Genomic DNA, 18220 nt, shown 5'->3' with positions numbered 1-18220 from the left:
CAAGAATATATTAAAGAAAAAAAATGATGTACATTCTTGGTGATGTGTAATTTCTTAGAGACATTATGAAAACCAGTATGAAGGTTCTTTAAAAAAATTTTTAATAGTACTATTGTACAATTTAGCTATCTCGTTTCTGCATATACAATAAATTTACTATCTCAAAGAAATACCTGCACCTCCATGTTCATTGAAGCATTTTTCACAATTGTCAAGATACAAAAGCAATCTAAAGTGTTTGTGGAAACTGACTGCACACACAAAAAAAACATGGCATATATACAAAATAGAATATTATTTAGCCATAAAAAATAATAAAACCCTGACATTCTACAACATGGGTGGACCTAGATGACGTTATGCCAAGTGAAACATCACAGAAACAGAAAGACAAATACTGTATGATCTCACCTCTATGGAGAATATAATAAGGTTGGACTCCTAGAAGAAGAGAGTATAGAGGTGAGTGCTAGGCCCTAGAGGTGGGGAAAGTGGGATATGTTGTTCAAATGGTACAAATTTTCAGTGAAAAGACATAAGTTATGGTAACCTAAGGTACAGCTTTATGATTATAGAAAGTAATACTGTTAGGTATGCTGAATATTTGCTGAGAGATCTTAATTGTTCTCACTACAAAAAAGGTAAGTATGTAAGGTTATAAATTTGTTCATTAATTTGATTGTATTAATCATTTCATTATGTATACAGATATAAAATCAATACATTATATATAATATATAGATATTCAATTATTATTTGTGAAAAAATTGACGTTACTGGTATTATATGTCTCTGTCATACACATTCATATATACACATGTTTATATACATACATATGAATGACAGTCACAGTAAGCTTTATACTAAATAAAATCACAAAATGATGTCATTTAAAATAAAGATTGGGAGTTTAATATGTACTCAACAATGTTGCAAGCTCCCCAATGACACAGTATATTTAATAAATGTATGAAGTAGATACACTGAACTATATTACAGTTGAGGAATTTGGCCACATTTGCCAACATTTGTTTATATGAAAAGAATAACATTTGAAGTAATACTATTTTAGAGTTTGTTTCATTTAGGGAGATGCTTAGTGTTTTAATATAATTACTGAGTATAAATTTCTGTAAAATCACACTTGAAGCCTCCATAGAATAGAAAATTATAAACCAGGAAGCACACATCTTTTTGTGGTGTTCCTGGGATTTCTGATCCAAATTGCAATATCACCAAAACTTCTACATTTAGACATTATCCAAAAACAGAACTTAAAAAAATGGTTTAATATAGTTTCTCAAAAATAGATACTGCTGTTTCCCCCAAGCAATGGAAAAGCAGTCAAATCACACATTTTCTTTTAAGGCATGAAAAAGACTTTATCACTGTAAACTCAAAAAACCCACAAAAAACAAAAAAAAACAACAGCAGCAACAACAACACACATTACTGAAGGGGATGTACAGTGCTTAGAAAATTCACAAGAATGGGACAAAAAATTCCCCTATGTTAAAGCAAGAGAAAGAAATGAAGGCTTCTCAGAAACGATTTCCACTGGAGCAGAGCTTCTGGAAGCATGTTTCAAGGTCTGGCTTCCTCCTTGACATTGGGAACCGTCATTTATGTCATTTGCTTCACTCACTCCCACCTACCTGGGTGTTTGGCTACTGTCTTCTGTCTCCTCGCATTCCAGGGCTCTTTTCTTTGCTCCAGATAGGTAATCAAGTCTGGCTTAAAGATAGCAAGACCTGTTTTATTAGAAAAAAATAACATGACTCTTGCTAGGATAATCTGATTACCAATCTAGTACTATGCTCAGTAGAGAAGAGAGAACATTATAGAAGACTCTAGAAAATTAATTCCATCTACTGTTTTGTAACAGAAACTTCAGAATATTTAGAAAGTAAATTTGTGGGTTATTAGCTCTATTACCCAGTAATATTGCATCAAAAATCAGTTGTGAAAATTGCATTTTTAGGAGTGGGTAACAATATTTTATGCTATCAAATTTCTGACATTACCATAATTTAGACTGAAATATACAGATGAGCTCAAAAAAGGGAAAGATTAATGTTAAGATGAAACATCTTAAAGATTATATTTACTACCTAAACAGATACCCAATTTTTTCTTTTTGAAGCAGGATTCTGAAACTCATTTATGCAAAGCAGAACTTCAAAAAAAAAAAAGAGGAAATAAAATATTTAATGTAGAATATGAGTTGTATATTGAAGTTATTCTCACCCAAGGAGAACAGGTTTCCGTAGTTCTCTAACATCACATCCCTATACAAACGCTGCTGAGCAGAGTCCAGGCATTCCCACTCTTCTGGGGAGAATTCTACAGCCACATCCCTGAATGTCAGCACTCGCTGAAAAACAAAACATATTTACCAAGTGACCAAAGAATTCTTGATTTGACATCAGGTAAAATGAGAGTAAAGAGAGCTGGTTCTGACTTATTTGAGTTACTAGAGTTATCCAATAGGATACTTTCTAGCACAGAAATATTCTCTAATGTATTTTTAACTCTGAGAAAAAATGGCATAAGATCACGAAACCAGTGTATATACAATACTTTTCTTGATGATACAGTATAAAATGAAGGACATTAACACAGGCATGTACATTACTTAATGCTATATTTACATAATACAAGATGAGCTGTCTATACTTCCCACATGGAAACTTCATGGTGAGTTAAAAGCATACTTCTCAAATCTTATTGTGCATAGCAATAAACAGGAGATCTTGTTAAAAAGCAGATTTTGACTCTGAAGATCTAGGGTAAAGCTTGAGTTTTTGAATTGATAAGAAGTTTGCCAGTGGTATCATTGCTTCTGGCCCAAGGAGAATATTTTGTCAAAAATTCAGTAAGTGGCACAGCCTAGGTTTTTAGTTTATTTGACCAGTAAAGAAAGATGAGAGCCTTCACTTTCCATAGGAAGCGATATGCAAAGAGAAGGTAAGAAGAAAGAAGAGCTGTCAGATTAAATGTGGCTTAATCTTGTTTTTGCACATCACTTGATAAAACTCCTCAAAGTACCCATTAAAAATAAAGAGTACAATAATTAACTCTAGAGTGAAAAAAGAGTCAGAGAGCATTTTTACCAAGTAAATAAATGAAGATCAACTATATTAAAAGAAGTTTGTATCCGGTGCTGATTAACAAAGGATACGACACTACTGTGCTATGATTAACATTAACACAAAAAAGGGTCAACTTAATCTGAGCCTAGTCATGAAGAAACATCAGTTTTAAGCAAAATTTAAGCTACAAATATCTCTCATGTTCTGTAATCTCTAATGGTGTATATAAATAAGTCTTTCTCTTTTTTAGTTAAACTTTTTTTTAAAAGCTTTAAGTTCTGGGATACATGTGCAGAACACGTGGGTTTGTTACATAGGTATACATGTGTCAAGGTGGTTTGCTGCACCTATCAACCTGTCGTCGAGGTTTTAAGCTCCACATGTGTTAGGTATTTGTCCTAATGCTCTCCCTCCCCTTGCCCCCAATCCCCTGACAGGTCTCAGTGTGAGATGTTCCCCTCCCTGTGTCTACGTGTTCTCATTGTTCGACTCCCACTTATGAGTGAGAACATGCGGTGTTTGGTTTTCTGTTCCTGTGTTAGTTTGCTGAGAATGATGGTTTCCAGATTCATCCATATCCCAGCAAAGAACATGAACTCATTCTTTTTTATGGCTGCATAGTATTCCATGGTGTTTATGTGCCACATTTTCTTTATCCAGTCTATCACTGATGGGCATTTGGGTTGGTTCCATGTCTTTGCTATTGTAAATGGTGCTGCAATAAACATACATGTGCATGTGCCTTTATAGTAGAATAATTTATAATCCTTTGGGTATATACCCAGTTATGGGATTGCTGGGTCAATATTTCTGGTTCTATACCCTTGAGGAATTGCCACACTGTCCTCCACAATGGTTGAACTAATTTACACTCCCAAGAACAGTGTAAAAGTGTTCCTATATCTCCACATCCTCACCATCATGTTTTCTGACATTTTAATAATCACCATTCTAACTGACATGAGATACTATCTCATTGTGGTTTTGATTTACATTTCTCTAATGATCAGTGATGATGAGTTTTTTTTCATGTTTGTTGGCTGCATAAATGTCTTCTTTTGAAAAGTGACTGTTTGTATCCTTTGCCCACTTTTTGATGGGGTTGTTTTCTTCTGGTAAATTTGTTTAAGTTCCTTGCAGATTCTGGATATTAGCCTTTTGTCAGATGGATAGATTGCAAAAATTTTCTCTCATTCTGTTTGTTTAGTTTTTTCTGGTAAATTCGTTTGTTTCTTATAGATTCTGGATATTAGCCCTTTGTCAGATGGATAGATTGCAAAATTTTTCTCCCATTCTATAGGCTGCCTGTTCACTCTGAGGATAGTTTCTTTTGCAGTGCAGAAGCTCTTTAGTTGAATTAGATCCCATTTGTCAATTTTGGCTTTTGTTGTTATTGCTTTTGGTGTTTTAGTCATGAAGTCTTTGCCCAAGACTATGTCCTGAATAGTACTGCCTCAGTTTTCTTCTAGGGTTTTTATGGTTTTAGGTTTTACCTGTAAGTCTTTAATCCATCTTGATTTAATTTTTGTGTAAGGTGTAAGGAAGCGGTCCAGTTTCTGTTTTCTGCATATGGCGAGACAGTTTTCCCAGCACCATTTATTACCTAGGGAATCCTTTCCTCATTGCTTGTTTTTGTCAGGTTTATCGAAGATCAGATGGCTGCAGATATGCGGTATTATTTCTGAAGCCTCTGTTCTGTTCCATTGGTCTATATATCTGTTTTGGTACCAGTACTATGCTGTTTTGGTTACTGTAGCCTTGTAGAATAGTTTGAAGTCAGGTAGCATGATGCCTCCAGCTTTGTTCTTTTCGCTTAGGATTGTGTTGGCTATATGCACTTTTTTGGTTCCATATAAAATTTAAAGTAGTTTTTTCTAATTCTGCAAAGAAAGTTAATGGTAACTTGATGGGAATAGCATTGAATCTATAAATCACTTTGGACAGTATGGCCATTTTCATGATACTGATTCTTCCTATCCATGAGCATGAATTTTTTTTTTTCAATTTGTTTGTGTCCTCTCTTATTTCCTTGCTTTAGCATCCTAGAGAGGAAGTCTCTTCTAATTATTTTTTATTCAGAACTTTCTGACTTATCCTGGGCAATAAAGACCATTCTCATTAAATGTGCATTTTTATAAGCAGTTTTGCACAGATTTAATGGAAGCTAAACAGTACATGGTCTCCTTCTTCAGTGATAACCAAGGACCTGATCCAATCTCAAACAGGAATCTTGGGCATCCACACCTTTCCATGTTCAACAGCCACAAAAGGAACATTTGTAATGCTGCAGGTTATAAATTCATGGTGACAATTTTTTCACGGCTTATTAAAAGCTACGATGTGGAAAATAAAGAGAAGGCTCTGGTACACAAGAAAGAAGTATTTCTCAGAGCCCCTTGACTATCAGGAGAATAAAAAGTGGAAAAGGAGTTAAACTGATTAGGCAAGAACATCACAAGTGGAGAAGTTAACATTTGCAAGTTCTACACACGTGATATTTCAGAAGAAAAAGTGGACACAGTCTCTGACTTCAGACACATTCACCTCAGAATAAGCCATTTCTTTATTTTTCTTCTCCTCCTCTGTGATCCCTTCCAGGTGTGATTATCTGCACAAATTAAACCTGTTTCTTGAGAATATGCCTTTGAAGCATGAGCAAAACTCCTTCCCTTGAAATCACCACACTCACAGGCAGAAGGTCCTAGAATTGCAGATAAAGTCTGCCTTTGTTTGTCTTTTATCACAGGGGAGGTTTGGAACCAGTAAACTCCTAAATAAAAACCAAAATGTGAGTTTCCCCTTTCCAACACTCAGTTGCCCTTCTCTGCCACAGCTGCCAGAAATTTCTACTGCAGCAATGAGAATATGGACCGCAGCGACCTGCCCCTACCAAACCTAAGCAGAGCAGTCTCTATGATCTTTATCTGGGACTAAAACTAAACTCACCTCTCGTGAAAGTATCTGAAAGCGCTCGTGGTTGACCCTGGGCTCACCTTAGCCTCACATGTGGCACTTAATTCAAACAACATGGCTGCAGGGGGGAAGTGGAGCAAGATGACTAAATAGCACCCTCCAGCAACCATCCCCCAGATAAAACACCAAGTAGAATGACTATCCAAATAAGAAGCAACTTCATAAGAACCAAAACTCCGGGGAGCGATCACAGGACCTAGTTTTAGCATCACATGAAAGAGGCACTGAAGAGGGTAACAAAGCTGTTAATTGCCAATAGCAGCCCTCCTCCATTCCCTGGAAATGCACCTTGGCAGAGACAGAAAATCCATGGGCTTACAAAAGGGAGAGTGCAGTAACTGTGAGACTTAGCAGTAAAACTCAGTGCTGCCTGTCACAGCAGAAAGCAACATGGGGCAGAATTCAGCCAGAGCCTGCAGAGGGAGCACTCAGACTAGCCATAGTCAGAGAGGAAGTGTCCGTTTCAGTAATCAAAACTTTAGTTTCAGGTAGCCGCATCACATGGGCTAAAGCACTCTGGGGTTCTAAATAAACTTAAAAGGTAAGCCACTGGGACTGCAATTTCTGGGCAAATCCTGGTGCTTTGTGAGATGCCAGCTGGGATGGCCAAGAAAGTGCCTGCATCATCCTTACCCCAGACACAGGCAGTGCAGTTCACAGCTCCAGGAGAAAATCTTTCTTTCTACTTGAGGAAAGGGGAGACAAGAGTAAAGAAGACTTTGTCCCGCAGCTTGGACATCATCTCAGCCACAGTAGAATACAACATCAGAAAAAGCCCTGAGGCCCCCTTTCTAGGACTTAGTTCCTGGGTGACAGTTCTAGACATACCCTGGGCCAGAAGAGAACACACTGCCTTGAAGGGAAGGTACCAGTTCTGGCAGGATTCATCACCTTTGACCTTGAATAAACATCAGCAGTAACCAAGTAGTACTTCTTGCAGCCCTTGGGGGTTGAGACCTAGTGCAGTGCAATCCAAGCTGTGGCAGCCATGTGGAGAGACTGCTGCTTGAGGAAAAGAGAGGGAAGTGTAAAAGAGACTTTGTCTTGAAGCTTGATTACCAGCTCAGTCATAGTGAGGTAGCAGTAACAAGATAGCTCCTGAGGTCACTGATTTCAGGCCTTGGCTCCTGGATGACATTTCTGGAACCACCCTGAGCCAGAGAAGAACCCACTGCCCTGAAGCAAAAGAAGCAGGCCCAGCAGAGTTCACCACAAGCTGACGTAAGATCCCTTGGGTCCTCACTGGATATCAGCAGTAGCCTGGAAGTACTTACTGTGGGCTCTGGGTGGTGGTGACAATGGGGAGTGGCTTCTTATGCTTGAGAAAGGAGAGAAAAGAGTAGGAAGGATATTGTCTCATGGCTTCGGTGCCAGCTAAGCCACAGCAGAATAGGGCACCAAGTAGATTCCTAAGGCTTCTGACTCCATGTTCTTCCTACCAAATTGCATTTTGCTACCCCCAGCCCAGGGTGGGTAAGAGCTCACTGCCCTGAAGGAAAGGAAATGAGCCTGGCTTGATCCACCACCTACTGACTGAAGAGAACTTGGTTCTTGAGTGAACATCAGTAGTAGCTAGGTCACTGTGGGCCTTATGTGAGAGCCAGTCCTGTGCTGGCTTTGGGTATGACTTAGTGTAGTCCTAGTGATGGTGGCCACAGGGGTGCTAGTGTTACACCAGCCTCAGCTCCAGGCAGCACAGCATGGAGAGAGAGAGAAATTCCATTTATTTGGCAGAATGTAAAAAAATAGAAAAAGAGTCTGCCTGGTAACCCAGAGACTCTCTTGGATCTTACCTATGACCACCAAAGTGGTACCTCTACAAGTCTGCAAGCATCACAGTGTTATTCAGGTTGGGGTGTCCCCTAATGCAGATATGACTGCAATGATCAAAGGCTTAGATTACAACACTCGATTCCCTTTGAATACTTGGAAAGCCTTTCTAAGGACAGGTATTAAAAAGCCCAGAATGCAAAAACTAAAATAAATACCTAACTCATTAATGCCCAGACATCAATGAACATCCACAAAATTTAAGACTATTCAGGAAAACGCAACCTCCTAAAACTAAATAAGGCACTAGTGTGCAAATCCTGAGAGACAGAGATATGTAACCTTTCAGACAGGAAATTCAAAACAGCTGTTTTGAAAAAGCTCAGCAAAATTCAAAATAACAACAAAAAAATAAGAAATTCAGAATCTGATCCAATAAACTTAATAAATTGATTAAAATCATTTTGAAGAATCAGGCAAAAATTCTGGTGCTGAAAATTCAAATGACATTGAAGAGTGCATCAGAGTCTCTCAACAGCAGAATTGATCAAGCAGAAGAAAGAATTAGTGAATTTGAACACAGGCTATTTGAAAAGATACAGTCAGATGAGACAAAAAAAAAAAAAATAGCCTCAAGAGGGCAATTCTAAAAGTTATGGCCTTCAAGAGGAGGTAGAGAAAAAGTTCTGGGTAGAAAGTTTATTCAAAGGGATGAGAACTTCATATATATATATATATATATATTCAAGTACAAGAAGGTTATAGAATGCCAAGTACAATTCACTTAAATATGACCACCTGAAGGTCTTTAATAATAAAACTCTCAAAGGTCAAAGATAAAGGTTTCTAAAAGCAGCAAGAGAAAAGAAACAACATTCAAACAAGCACCAATATGTTTGACCGTGGACTCTTCAGTGGAAATCTTACAGTCAAGGAGATGGTGACATGACATACTTAATGTACTGAAGGAAAAAACTTTTATCCTAGAATAATACATCCAGCAAAAATATCATTCAACCATTAAAAAAACTAACAAGCTGAGAGATTTTATTAACACCCCCAGACCTGTCCTACAAAAATGCTAAAGGCAGTTCTTCAATCTAAAAGAATAGAACATTAATGAGCAATAAGAAAACATGTGGGACAAAACTCACTGGTAATATGAAGCACACAGACAAACACAACATTTTCTAGCACTGTAAATATGGTATGTAAACTATTCATATTTTGAGAAGACTAAAAGATTAGTCCATACTTATAATTATTAAAAATAATAACTCTTTCTCTACCTCCTTAAGGCCATAACTCTTATATTTCTACTTTTGAGGCTTAGTTATTCAAAATACTAACTACACAAGTTTAAGACATAGACAGCATAATAAGATATAAATAGAAATGACAAAATGTTAAAAAGTTGGGAGATAAAGTAAAGCTGTATTTTTTATTAGTTTTCTCTTTGCTTGTTTGTTCATTTTTATAAGTGTTAAGTTGCCATCAGTTTAAAATAATGGGTTATAAGATGTTATTTGCAAGCCTCATGGTAACCTCAAATAAAAAAACTTATAATAGACACACATACATAAAATCAAAAAATAAAAAATAAAACACACCACTAGATAAATCATCTTTACTAAAAGAAAGACAGGATGAATGGGAGAGAGAAAAGGAGAGAAAAAGAGAGAGAAGATACTACAAAACAAGAAATCAGATAACAGAATGGCAGATGTGTCTTTATTTATTAATAATAACACTGAATGTAAATTAAGTTAACTCCTCAATCAAAAGACACAGATGGGGCAAATGGGTAAAAATAAAAACAAGACCCAACAATCTGTTTCCTACAAGATACACACTTCACCTATAAAGACACAGAAAGACTGAAAATAAAGGGATAGAAAAAGATACTCCATGCAAATGGAAACAAAAAAAAAAAGAGCAGGGATAGCTGTACTTATATTAAACAAAACAGATTTCAAGAAAAAAAAAACTATAAAAAGAGAAAACAAAAGTTATTATATTATAAAAAAGTGGTCAATTCAGCAAGAGAATATAACAATTGCAAGTTTATATGCACCTAACACTGGAGAACTCAGATACATGAAGTAAATATTAGAGCTAAAGAGAGAGAGATCAACCCCAATACAATAATAGCTAGAGACTTCAGCAACCCACTTTCAGCAGCAGACACATCATCCAGATAGTAAAATCAACAAATAAACATTGGACTTAATCTGCACTATGGACCAAATAGACCTAATAGATATTTACAAAGAATTTCATCAAAAAGCCACAGAATACAAATTCTACACCTCAGCCCCTGGGTTATTCTCAAGGATAGACCATATGTTAGGTCACAAAATAACTCTTAAAATAAGCTCTCCCAAAATAAAATTATATCAGGTATTTTCTCTGACGATAATAGAATAAAACTAGAAATCACTAACAGAAAAAACTTTGGAAACTATACAAACACAGAGAAATTAAAATATGCTCCTGAATGACTGGTGGGCCAATACAGAAATTAAGAAAAAAATTTAAAATGTTCTTGAAAGAAATGAAAAATGTAACTATGAATAAGTGAAAGAAGTACTAAGAAGGTTTATAGCAATAAGTGCCTACATCAAAAAAAGTTTAAAAAAAAACTCCAAATAAACTATTGATGTATCATATAGAACTAGAAAAGAGCAAACCAAACCCAAAATTAGAAGAAAAAAATTAAAATTATAGCAGAAATAAATGAATACAAAACAAAATATCAAAAGATAAACATAATGAAAAGTTAGTTTTTTGAAAAGATAAACAAAATTTACAAAACGTTAGCCCATTGGCTAAAGATCTGGGATTCAGGTTCCCATGGAGTTGGAATTACTTTCAGGTCTGAAGGTGCCAAGTGCATTGAAAGATGGGGCTGGAATGGCTGATTGCTCTGCTGTGAAGCTATTTTTCTACAAATCTGGCTGAAGTGCTCTGGAAGGGACTGTGTATCACAAACAGGCACAGAAATATTCTGCCTGCAGATTTTGGGACAAGCCAAAGAGAGAAAAGCCTCTCTGAACTAAAGCCTTGTGCGTATCTCTGTGTTTATATCCTGTCTGGTAATTCTGTACAGTGTTTGGAAAGCATAATTAAAAACAAAATTATCTCCAACCTCAGAGACACTCTAAAATGGTAGAAGAAAATTGTTTTATTACATAATTAAACCAGAATGTGATATGCATCATAGGCAATCTGCTGAGATTACAAAAGCAGAAATAAAAATCACCATATTTAGTCTTTAAGTAGAAGACTTAACAGCATACTCTGTCATATATAGTTTATCCTAAATAAAACTATTAATTGAGAAGCCTATCTATATATTGGGTATATTCAATGAAAATTTAAATTGGCTATATTCAAAAGCAAAATAAGCTTTCCTTGGCTTCATAATATTTTATGAAGTTACCTACTGTCCAACAGAAATGTAAACCATTTACATTTCAAAGCAATGGTTTCCAGGTCCTAGAGAAAGACATTTCTAATTTAAAGAGACTGACAAAGTCCTATTTACCTATTTAAATGATTTACATATATTTAATAGAGACAAAACAAATTTACATATAAAAATTTTCTAAAATTATTTTTAAAGAGGAGAGCAAAATGTCTTTTATCTTCAAGTTGGATAATTAAGTCTGGTATTTCTAATTTGTATTTGCCCTTATAACAGCCAAGTCTAAGGCCATGACCTTGAACTCATGGATATCTGATTTCCAGTAGACATTTGAATCAGGCACCTGAGGAGTGGCATTGGGTACAATTTGTTCTCATGAAAGAGGGTTTAGTCAGGAAGTAAAGGCAGAAGAAAGATGTTATGAAGAACTGTTAATCTGAAATAATCTGAATAATCAATAAGGCCTCAACATCCAGTTTTAGAGAGTTTATTCAAGTGAAAAGCTAGAAACAGTCATCCAGGAGACAAAGGCTCTAGTGAAATGAGATGAGTGCTTCATAGCTGAAAGTTAAGTTCTTATTTTTACAGGCGAAAAACAAAGAAATTTAAGAAGACTACAAGTTTCTATACAAGGCTGGTTTAAGATTTACAAAAAAAATTAATCAGTTACACTGTATTTTTTCTACCTTTTTTTTACAACTGGTTTTTCTTTCCTTTTCAACCTAAGAGTGTATTTAACATTTTCATCTTAAGACACTGCAATAGCCAGCCAGGTGTGGCGGCTCATGCCTGTAATCCCAGCACTTTGGGAGGCTGAGGCAGGCAGATCACAAGGTCAGGAGTTTGACACCAGCCTGACCAATATGGTGAAACTCCGTCTCTATTAAAAATACAAAAATTAGCAGGGTGTGGTGGCATGCACATGTAATCCCAGCTACTCAAGAGGTTGAGGCAGGAGAATCACTTGAACCCGGGAGGCGGAGGTTGCAGTGAGTGTAGATCGTGCCACTACACTCCAGCCTGGGCAACTGATCGAGACTCCATCTCAAAAAAAAAAAAAAAAAAGACAATGCAATAGCCATAAGCAATAGGTTAATCTATAATGAAAGTCAATAGTGAAGGGTAAAGAGGTCTTCCATGGGGCACTTCAGCTGTTTACAACACCTGACAAAAGAATAAAGATGTAGACGTAGGTGTAATCCATAAACAGAAAAACAAAGGTTACAGCTGCCTTGTTACTGCTGCCTGTCGTATTACCCAGATCTTGTGTTTACATTCCTTTCAGGCCTGGAATAATTTAGAATATCAAACAGCTTAAATTTTGAATTATTTAGTTTTACAGGACCTATGGGCAGGGGAAAGTCCAGAGTTAGTAGAAAGACTAATTTGTGCTACACAGATGGTGGCTGGCTCAGAAAGGGTTAGGCTCTGGCTTAGTTCTGTGTCTATGCAGGTAGAAGAGACTATGATCAGGTGACTCAGAAGCCCAGTTGAGTGGATGCACCAGGTTTAGGGTCTGGGGACAGGGATAAGTCTAAAGTCCTCTAGGCCCTTGTATTTGGCTGAAAACTCTAGGAGCAATGAAAATGTAGATGCAATTTGTGAGCATGGAGATTAGTCCTAAGAGGGTTGTGAGCACATTATTATATAGTGTGCATGTGTCCAGGTGGGCAGAATCACATACTGGTAGCTAAATGGGAGAAGGAGTCTGACCTCATAACTCACTTCCTATGTGTCCTCAGTTCCTGTTGACTTTGGGAGAAACATGGCATCACAGAACAATTTACAGTGTGACAGTCTGTGTGCACTAGAGCAGAACCTCCCTTTTCTGAGACACCTGGAGTCTCCCTTCAGCCCAGGGCCTGCCTGACACATGCTGAGTAACTCACAGGCACGCACATGTCCTTGGCTTCTGTTACTTGTTGATGATTGACCCAAGTGTCAAAAACATGAGCAAAACAACTCCATTTTCTTTTGAGTAACCCAGGGCATATTGTGAGAAGTTATTATAGCATGAGCATGAAGATGCTTTTATCCCAGCTTTGTTGGAAAATTAACAAATCAAAAACAAAAAAAGAAAATGAACAAAATCAGCAACAATGGATATGTGGTAGGAATAGATGAAAGCCTTTGACAATTATGCCATGAATCTATACTTTATTAAGTAATAAAGGAGAATATAACTGCATTAAGAGATCAGATTATGATGTTTTCAAATAGTTTGTGGGTGTGTGTTTACTATGAATTTTTGTACCACAAATACCCCTGCTTTTAGGTATTTTTTTTTTACTTTTTTAAAAAAATCAACTTTTATTTGAAGTCCTGGGTCACATATGCAGGATGGGCAGGTTTGTTACACAGGTAAATGTGTGTCATGGTAGTTTGCTGCATAGATCAACCCATCACCCAGGTATTAAGCCCAGCACCCATTCGCTGTTCTTCCTGATGCTCTCCCCGCCCCCTGACAGGCCCCAGGGTGTGTTGTTCCCCCAAGGTGTCCATGTAACTCATCATTCAGCTTCGACTTATTAGTATGAGAGCATGCAGTGTTTGGTTTTCTGTTCCTGTGTTAGTTTGCTGAGAATAGCAGCTTCCAGCTCCATCCATGTCCTTGTCAAGAACATGATCCTTTTCCTTCTTACGGCTGCATGGTATTCCATGGTACATATGTACCACATTTTCTTTATGCAGTCCACTGTTGAAAGGCATTTGGGTTAATTCCATGTCTTTGCCATTGTGAACAGATTTTTGTTTTACTTTTTAAAACAGTATACTGCCTAAGGTTAATTAAAAAATACATTGTAAAAACATACTTAGAGAGCACTGAACCTATTGAAATGTAATCATAAGTGTTTCATGCTCAACAAACTGTAGTTTAATATTTGTTATAAATAATTATTTGGGGGCTGTTTCAACATTTCTTATCTAGTATTTTTTAAATGCTTATTACTTCAAGTGAGTGCTCATAATATGGTAAAGATATAGGAGATTTCAAATAAAAAAGAACTCACAGAATTTACATGTTTGGAGGAAAATGTCACAGCTGTAATTGGTTAGAATTTACACAAAGGCAGATGTCTTTATACAAACACATACAACAGAAAAGCAGAGCAAAACTGTGGTTTGCACCAGGCAAGATAAGGAAAAAAGGAGCTAAAGAAGGGAATCCTGATAAACAGTGTGGTTAAAGACTGTAAGTTTAGGTGGCCCTAGAAAGGCCTTACTAAGAATTAGGAGGTTTTAGTAATTAATAGAGAGTGACTAAGTAGTTTTCTAAAGAGTAAACAGAAAGATGTACATTTTTTGTAGGATGAAAATGTTGATGCTCCTACTAAATAAACTATTATCTAACCTATTCCAATAATTGACATATTCTTATTACTGTTACTCAGTTAACTACACTGATAAATATTTTAATTTTCAAGTCAGGATATTACTGCCTCTTAACATACTCAACAATAAAATAAATAATATGTTATTATTTCTGTTTCACAAATGAGAGCTGTGAGACACAAAGAGCCTGTGTAACTTATAAAAGTTGACTTTTTAATTGTTGGGATAAGTTTCAGGCCATTTTTAAAGCCAACTTTTTTCTCTATTGATGTCTTTTGTCACATTCTCAGCTGTAATTTTAGAAATGTCTATATCTTCACTCCTGCTCACACTGTATTTTGATGTCACGAGTTACTATCTTAGCACTTCTTAGAATAGTGCCTGGCATATCGTACATAGCCTTATCAAACATGATTCCCAAAGGAAAAAAATAAAAACATAATTTCTACTTTTAGATGATATCAATATACCTAGCAACCCAAGAGATTCAACAAATACCAAGATTTAGCATAGTGGCAGGATATAAAATAAACCTGTTTATAAAATAAATATAAAAATCAATGTTCTATCATATTGAAATACCACTTCACACACATGACAATGGCTATTACACAAAAAACAACATAATCCCTAAAAGAGCAAGTGGTGTAAAGAGGAGGGAGAAATTAGAATGCTTTTTAACTCCTGGTGCAAATGTAAAATGGTGCAGCCACTATAAAAACAATGTGGACATTTCTTGAAAAAAACAAACATAAAATGAACATTCTTCTATTTAGAACATAGAATTATATGATCCAGCTATTTCATTACTAAATATATATCCAAAAGAATTAAAAGCAGGGGATTGAAGAAATATTTGTATGCTTGTGTTTATGGCAGCACTATTCACAATAGCCAAAAGCTGGAAGCAATCCATGTCTTCAGCAATGAGTAAACAAAATGCGTTATTTACATGCAATGAAATATTATTAACCCTTAAAGGGGAAAATAAATTTGACACATGCTGAACCTTGAGGACATTATGCTAACTGAAACAAGCCATTTCCAAAAGAACAAATACTGTATGACTCCACTTACATAATTGACCGAGAATGGTAGAATTCAGAGAGAAGGAAAGTAGAATGGTGGTTATAAGACAGTGGACAATGGGAAATATATAGAGTTTCAACTTTGCAAGACAAAAAGAATTATGAACATCAATGGTGGTTATGGTTGCAAAACAGTGTGAATATACTTTATTGTCACTTTATGTATACTTTTTTTTTTTTGAGATGAAGTCTCACTCCATTGCCAGGCTGGAGTGCAGTGGCGTGATCTTGGCTCACTGCAACCTCTGGCTCCTGGGTTCAAGTGATTCTCCTGCCTTAGCCTCCTGAGTAGCTGAGACTACAGGTGCACACCACCAAATCCAGCTAATCTTTGTATTTTTTAGTAGATATGGAGTTTCACCATATTGGCCAGGGTGGTCTCAAACTCCTGACCTTGTGATCTGCGAACCTCAGCCTCCCAAAGTGCTGGGATTACAGGCCTGAGCCACCATACCCGGCCTATGTACACTTAATAATGGATTAAAATAATATATTCTATGTTATGCATATTTTACAATATAATTTTTAATAATTTTCATATAGAAAACCAGTGAAAATTTAGCAAATATAATGAGGGGGAAAAGATGACATTACCAAAGCTACAATAAATACATCTAGGAGAAAATTTTAAAGAGGTATGTAAAACATATAAAAGAACAACCTTAAAATACTTTAAAAGACACAAAAATCACCTAAAAATTTTTGTAACATCCTAGAGACATCAATTTTAACACAATTTTAGGTATTTAACACAATAGACAAAAAGTTGATGAATAAAGGCAGTTGGCTCATAAATTTGAAAATAATATCATAAAAATGGAAATGTACACTAAGACTACAGAGAGATACCTATTTTTACATCTCAGTTATAAAAAATTCCGCAATATTCAGTGATGCTGTAAAAAACAGACAATCCTGTGCAATCAAATTAGAAGAGAATATACAAAATACCTAAGCATTAACTTTGAAGCCTGGAAACTCAATTCTATGACTATACCGTGCAACAGAGCTTTACAAACATTAAACAAATATTTCTGAGGTTATTCCCTGTGACCTTATTTGTCATAGCAAAATAACAAACAGAGCAGCTATGTTTATTCACAGGGCAAAGGGTGAATAGTCTCATGCCACCATCTATATTAGAACACTCAGCAGCTATTAAGATAGAAGAGAGAGACCTCTATGTGCCTGTAGGGAACCTTGGTCATAGCATATCGTAAAGAGCTGTGTCAGTGTGAGAATGCGATTATAGCAAGAAACATACATTGGTCTCTACCCCAGCAAGTTTAATTCCTGAGGTTCTAAGCAACCTCATCTTTCTCTCTCTTTGAAGACAAACCTGAAGATGAGTTTTTCTTTCACTGCATAGACCAACCAGAAACTGAGGTGTGCTTTCAGACATGTGTGTGCATTGAGGGAAGGCCACCCTCACATCCAGGGCATGGCTTTCGTTGCAAGCAGAAGCCAGCCCAAAACAGCTACTTACTGAGAGAGCCTCTGCATATACTAATTCCTGCTGTACATCTGTGCCTCCCTCACAGAGCCTGGCAGCTCATGGTTAGGGTATTTATGCCCAGATGGGTGTTCCAGAACAGCCTTCTCCCCCTACTGCTTCCACCCCTGTGCTGGATACACATAATCTATTAACAATGAGAAATTAGACACAACTTTTTTATCTGATTAATGTGAGTTAACCTCTAAATTATAAGGCCCAGAGACACAGGAATGAGGAAGCAGTCATGTCCCGCCCACTCCGTGTATTAGTGTGTTTTCATGCTGCGGGTAAAGACATACCTGAGACTGGGCAATTTACAAGAGAAAAAGGTTTAACTGGACTTACAGTTCCACATGGCTGGGGAGGCCTCACAATTATGGCGGAATGCAAGGAGGAATGAGTGACATCTTACATGGATGGTGGCAGGCAAAACAAAAAAAAATGTGTGGAGGGGAACTTCTCTTTTTAAAACTATCAGATCTCAGCCCAGTGCAGTGGCTCACGCCTGTAATCCCAGCACTTTGGGAGGCTGAGGTGGGCAGATCACAAGGTCAGGAGTTTGAGACCAGCCTGACCAACATGGTGAAACCCCCATCTCTACTAAAAATACAAAATTTACCTGGGCATAGTGGCACACACCTGTAATCCTGGCTACTCAGGAGGCTGAGGCAGGAGAATCGCTTGAACCCAGGAGGCGGAGATTGCAGTGAGCCGAGATTGTGCCACTGCACTCCAGCCTGGGGGACAGAGTGAGATTCTGTCTCCAAAGAAAAAACAACAACAACAACAACAAAAAACCTATCAGATCTCATGAGACTTATTCGCTATCAGGAGAACAGCATGGGAAAGACTTGCTCCCATGATTCAATTACCTCCCACCAGGTCCCTCCTACATGTGGGACTTCCAGATGAGATTTGGGTGGGGACACAATCAAACCCTATCATTCTGCCCCGTGCCCTTCCTAAATCTCGTATCTTCACATTTCATAATCAATCATGCCTTCTCAACAGTCTCCCAGAGTCTCAACTAATTTCAGCATTA

The 18220-nt window shown here is 36.9% G+C and overlaps 1 protein-coding gene across 2 annotated transcripts in view; it reads right to left on the bottom strand.

Annotated features, from left to right (window-relative positions):
• Nucleotides 1-18220, bottom strand: part of ZNF727 (zinc finger protein 727) — a 39761-nt gene that overhangs the window by 13907 nt on the left and 7634 nt on the right. For both annotated transcript variants that reach the window (XR_008667211.1, XM_031012894.2), the window contains exons 2-3: nucleotides 2248-2374; nucleotides 1656-1751 (exon numbers count right to left, since the gene is read on the bottom strand). Coding sequence is in view for 1 of the 2 variants with exons in the window: in XM_031012894.2 (XP_030868754.2) it covers nucleotides 1656-1751; nucleotides 2248-2374 (223 nt within the window). In the remaining variant the exon portion in view is untranslated. The remainder of the gene's footprint in view (nucleotides 1-1655; nucleotides 1752-2247; nucleotides 2375-18220) is intronic.

This window comes from Gorilla gorilla, chromosome 6 (assembly GCF_029281585.2).
Source record: "Gorilla gorilla gorilla isolate KB3781 chromosome 6, NHGRI_mGorGor1-v2.1_pri, whole genome shotgun sequence".
NCBI classification, from domain to species: Eukaryota; Metazoa; Chordata; class Mammalia; order Primates; family Hominidae; genus Gorilla; species Gorilla gorilla.
The sequence above is the reverse complement of the archived record's forward strand: the minus strand, read 5'-3'. Positions and strand labels throughout refer to the sequence as shown.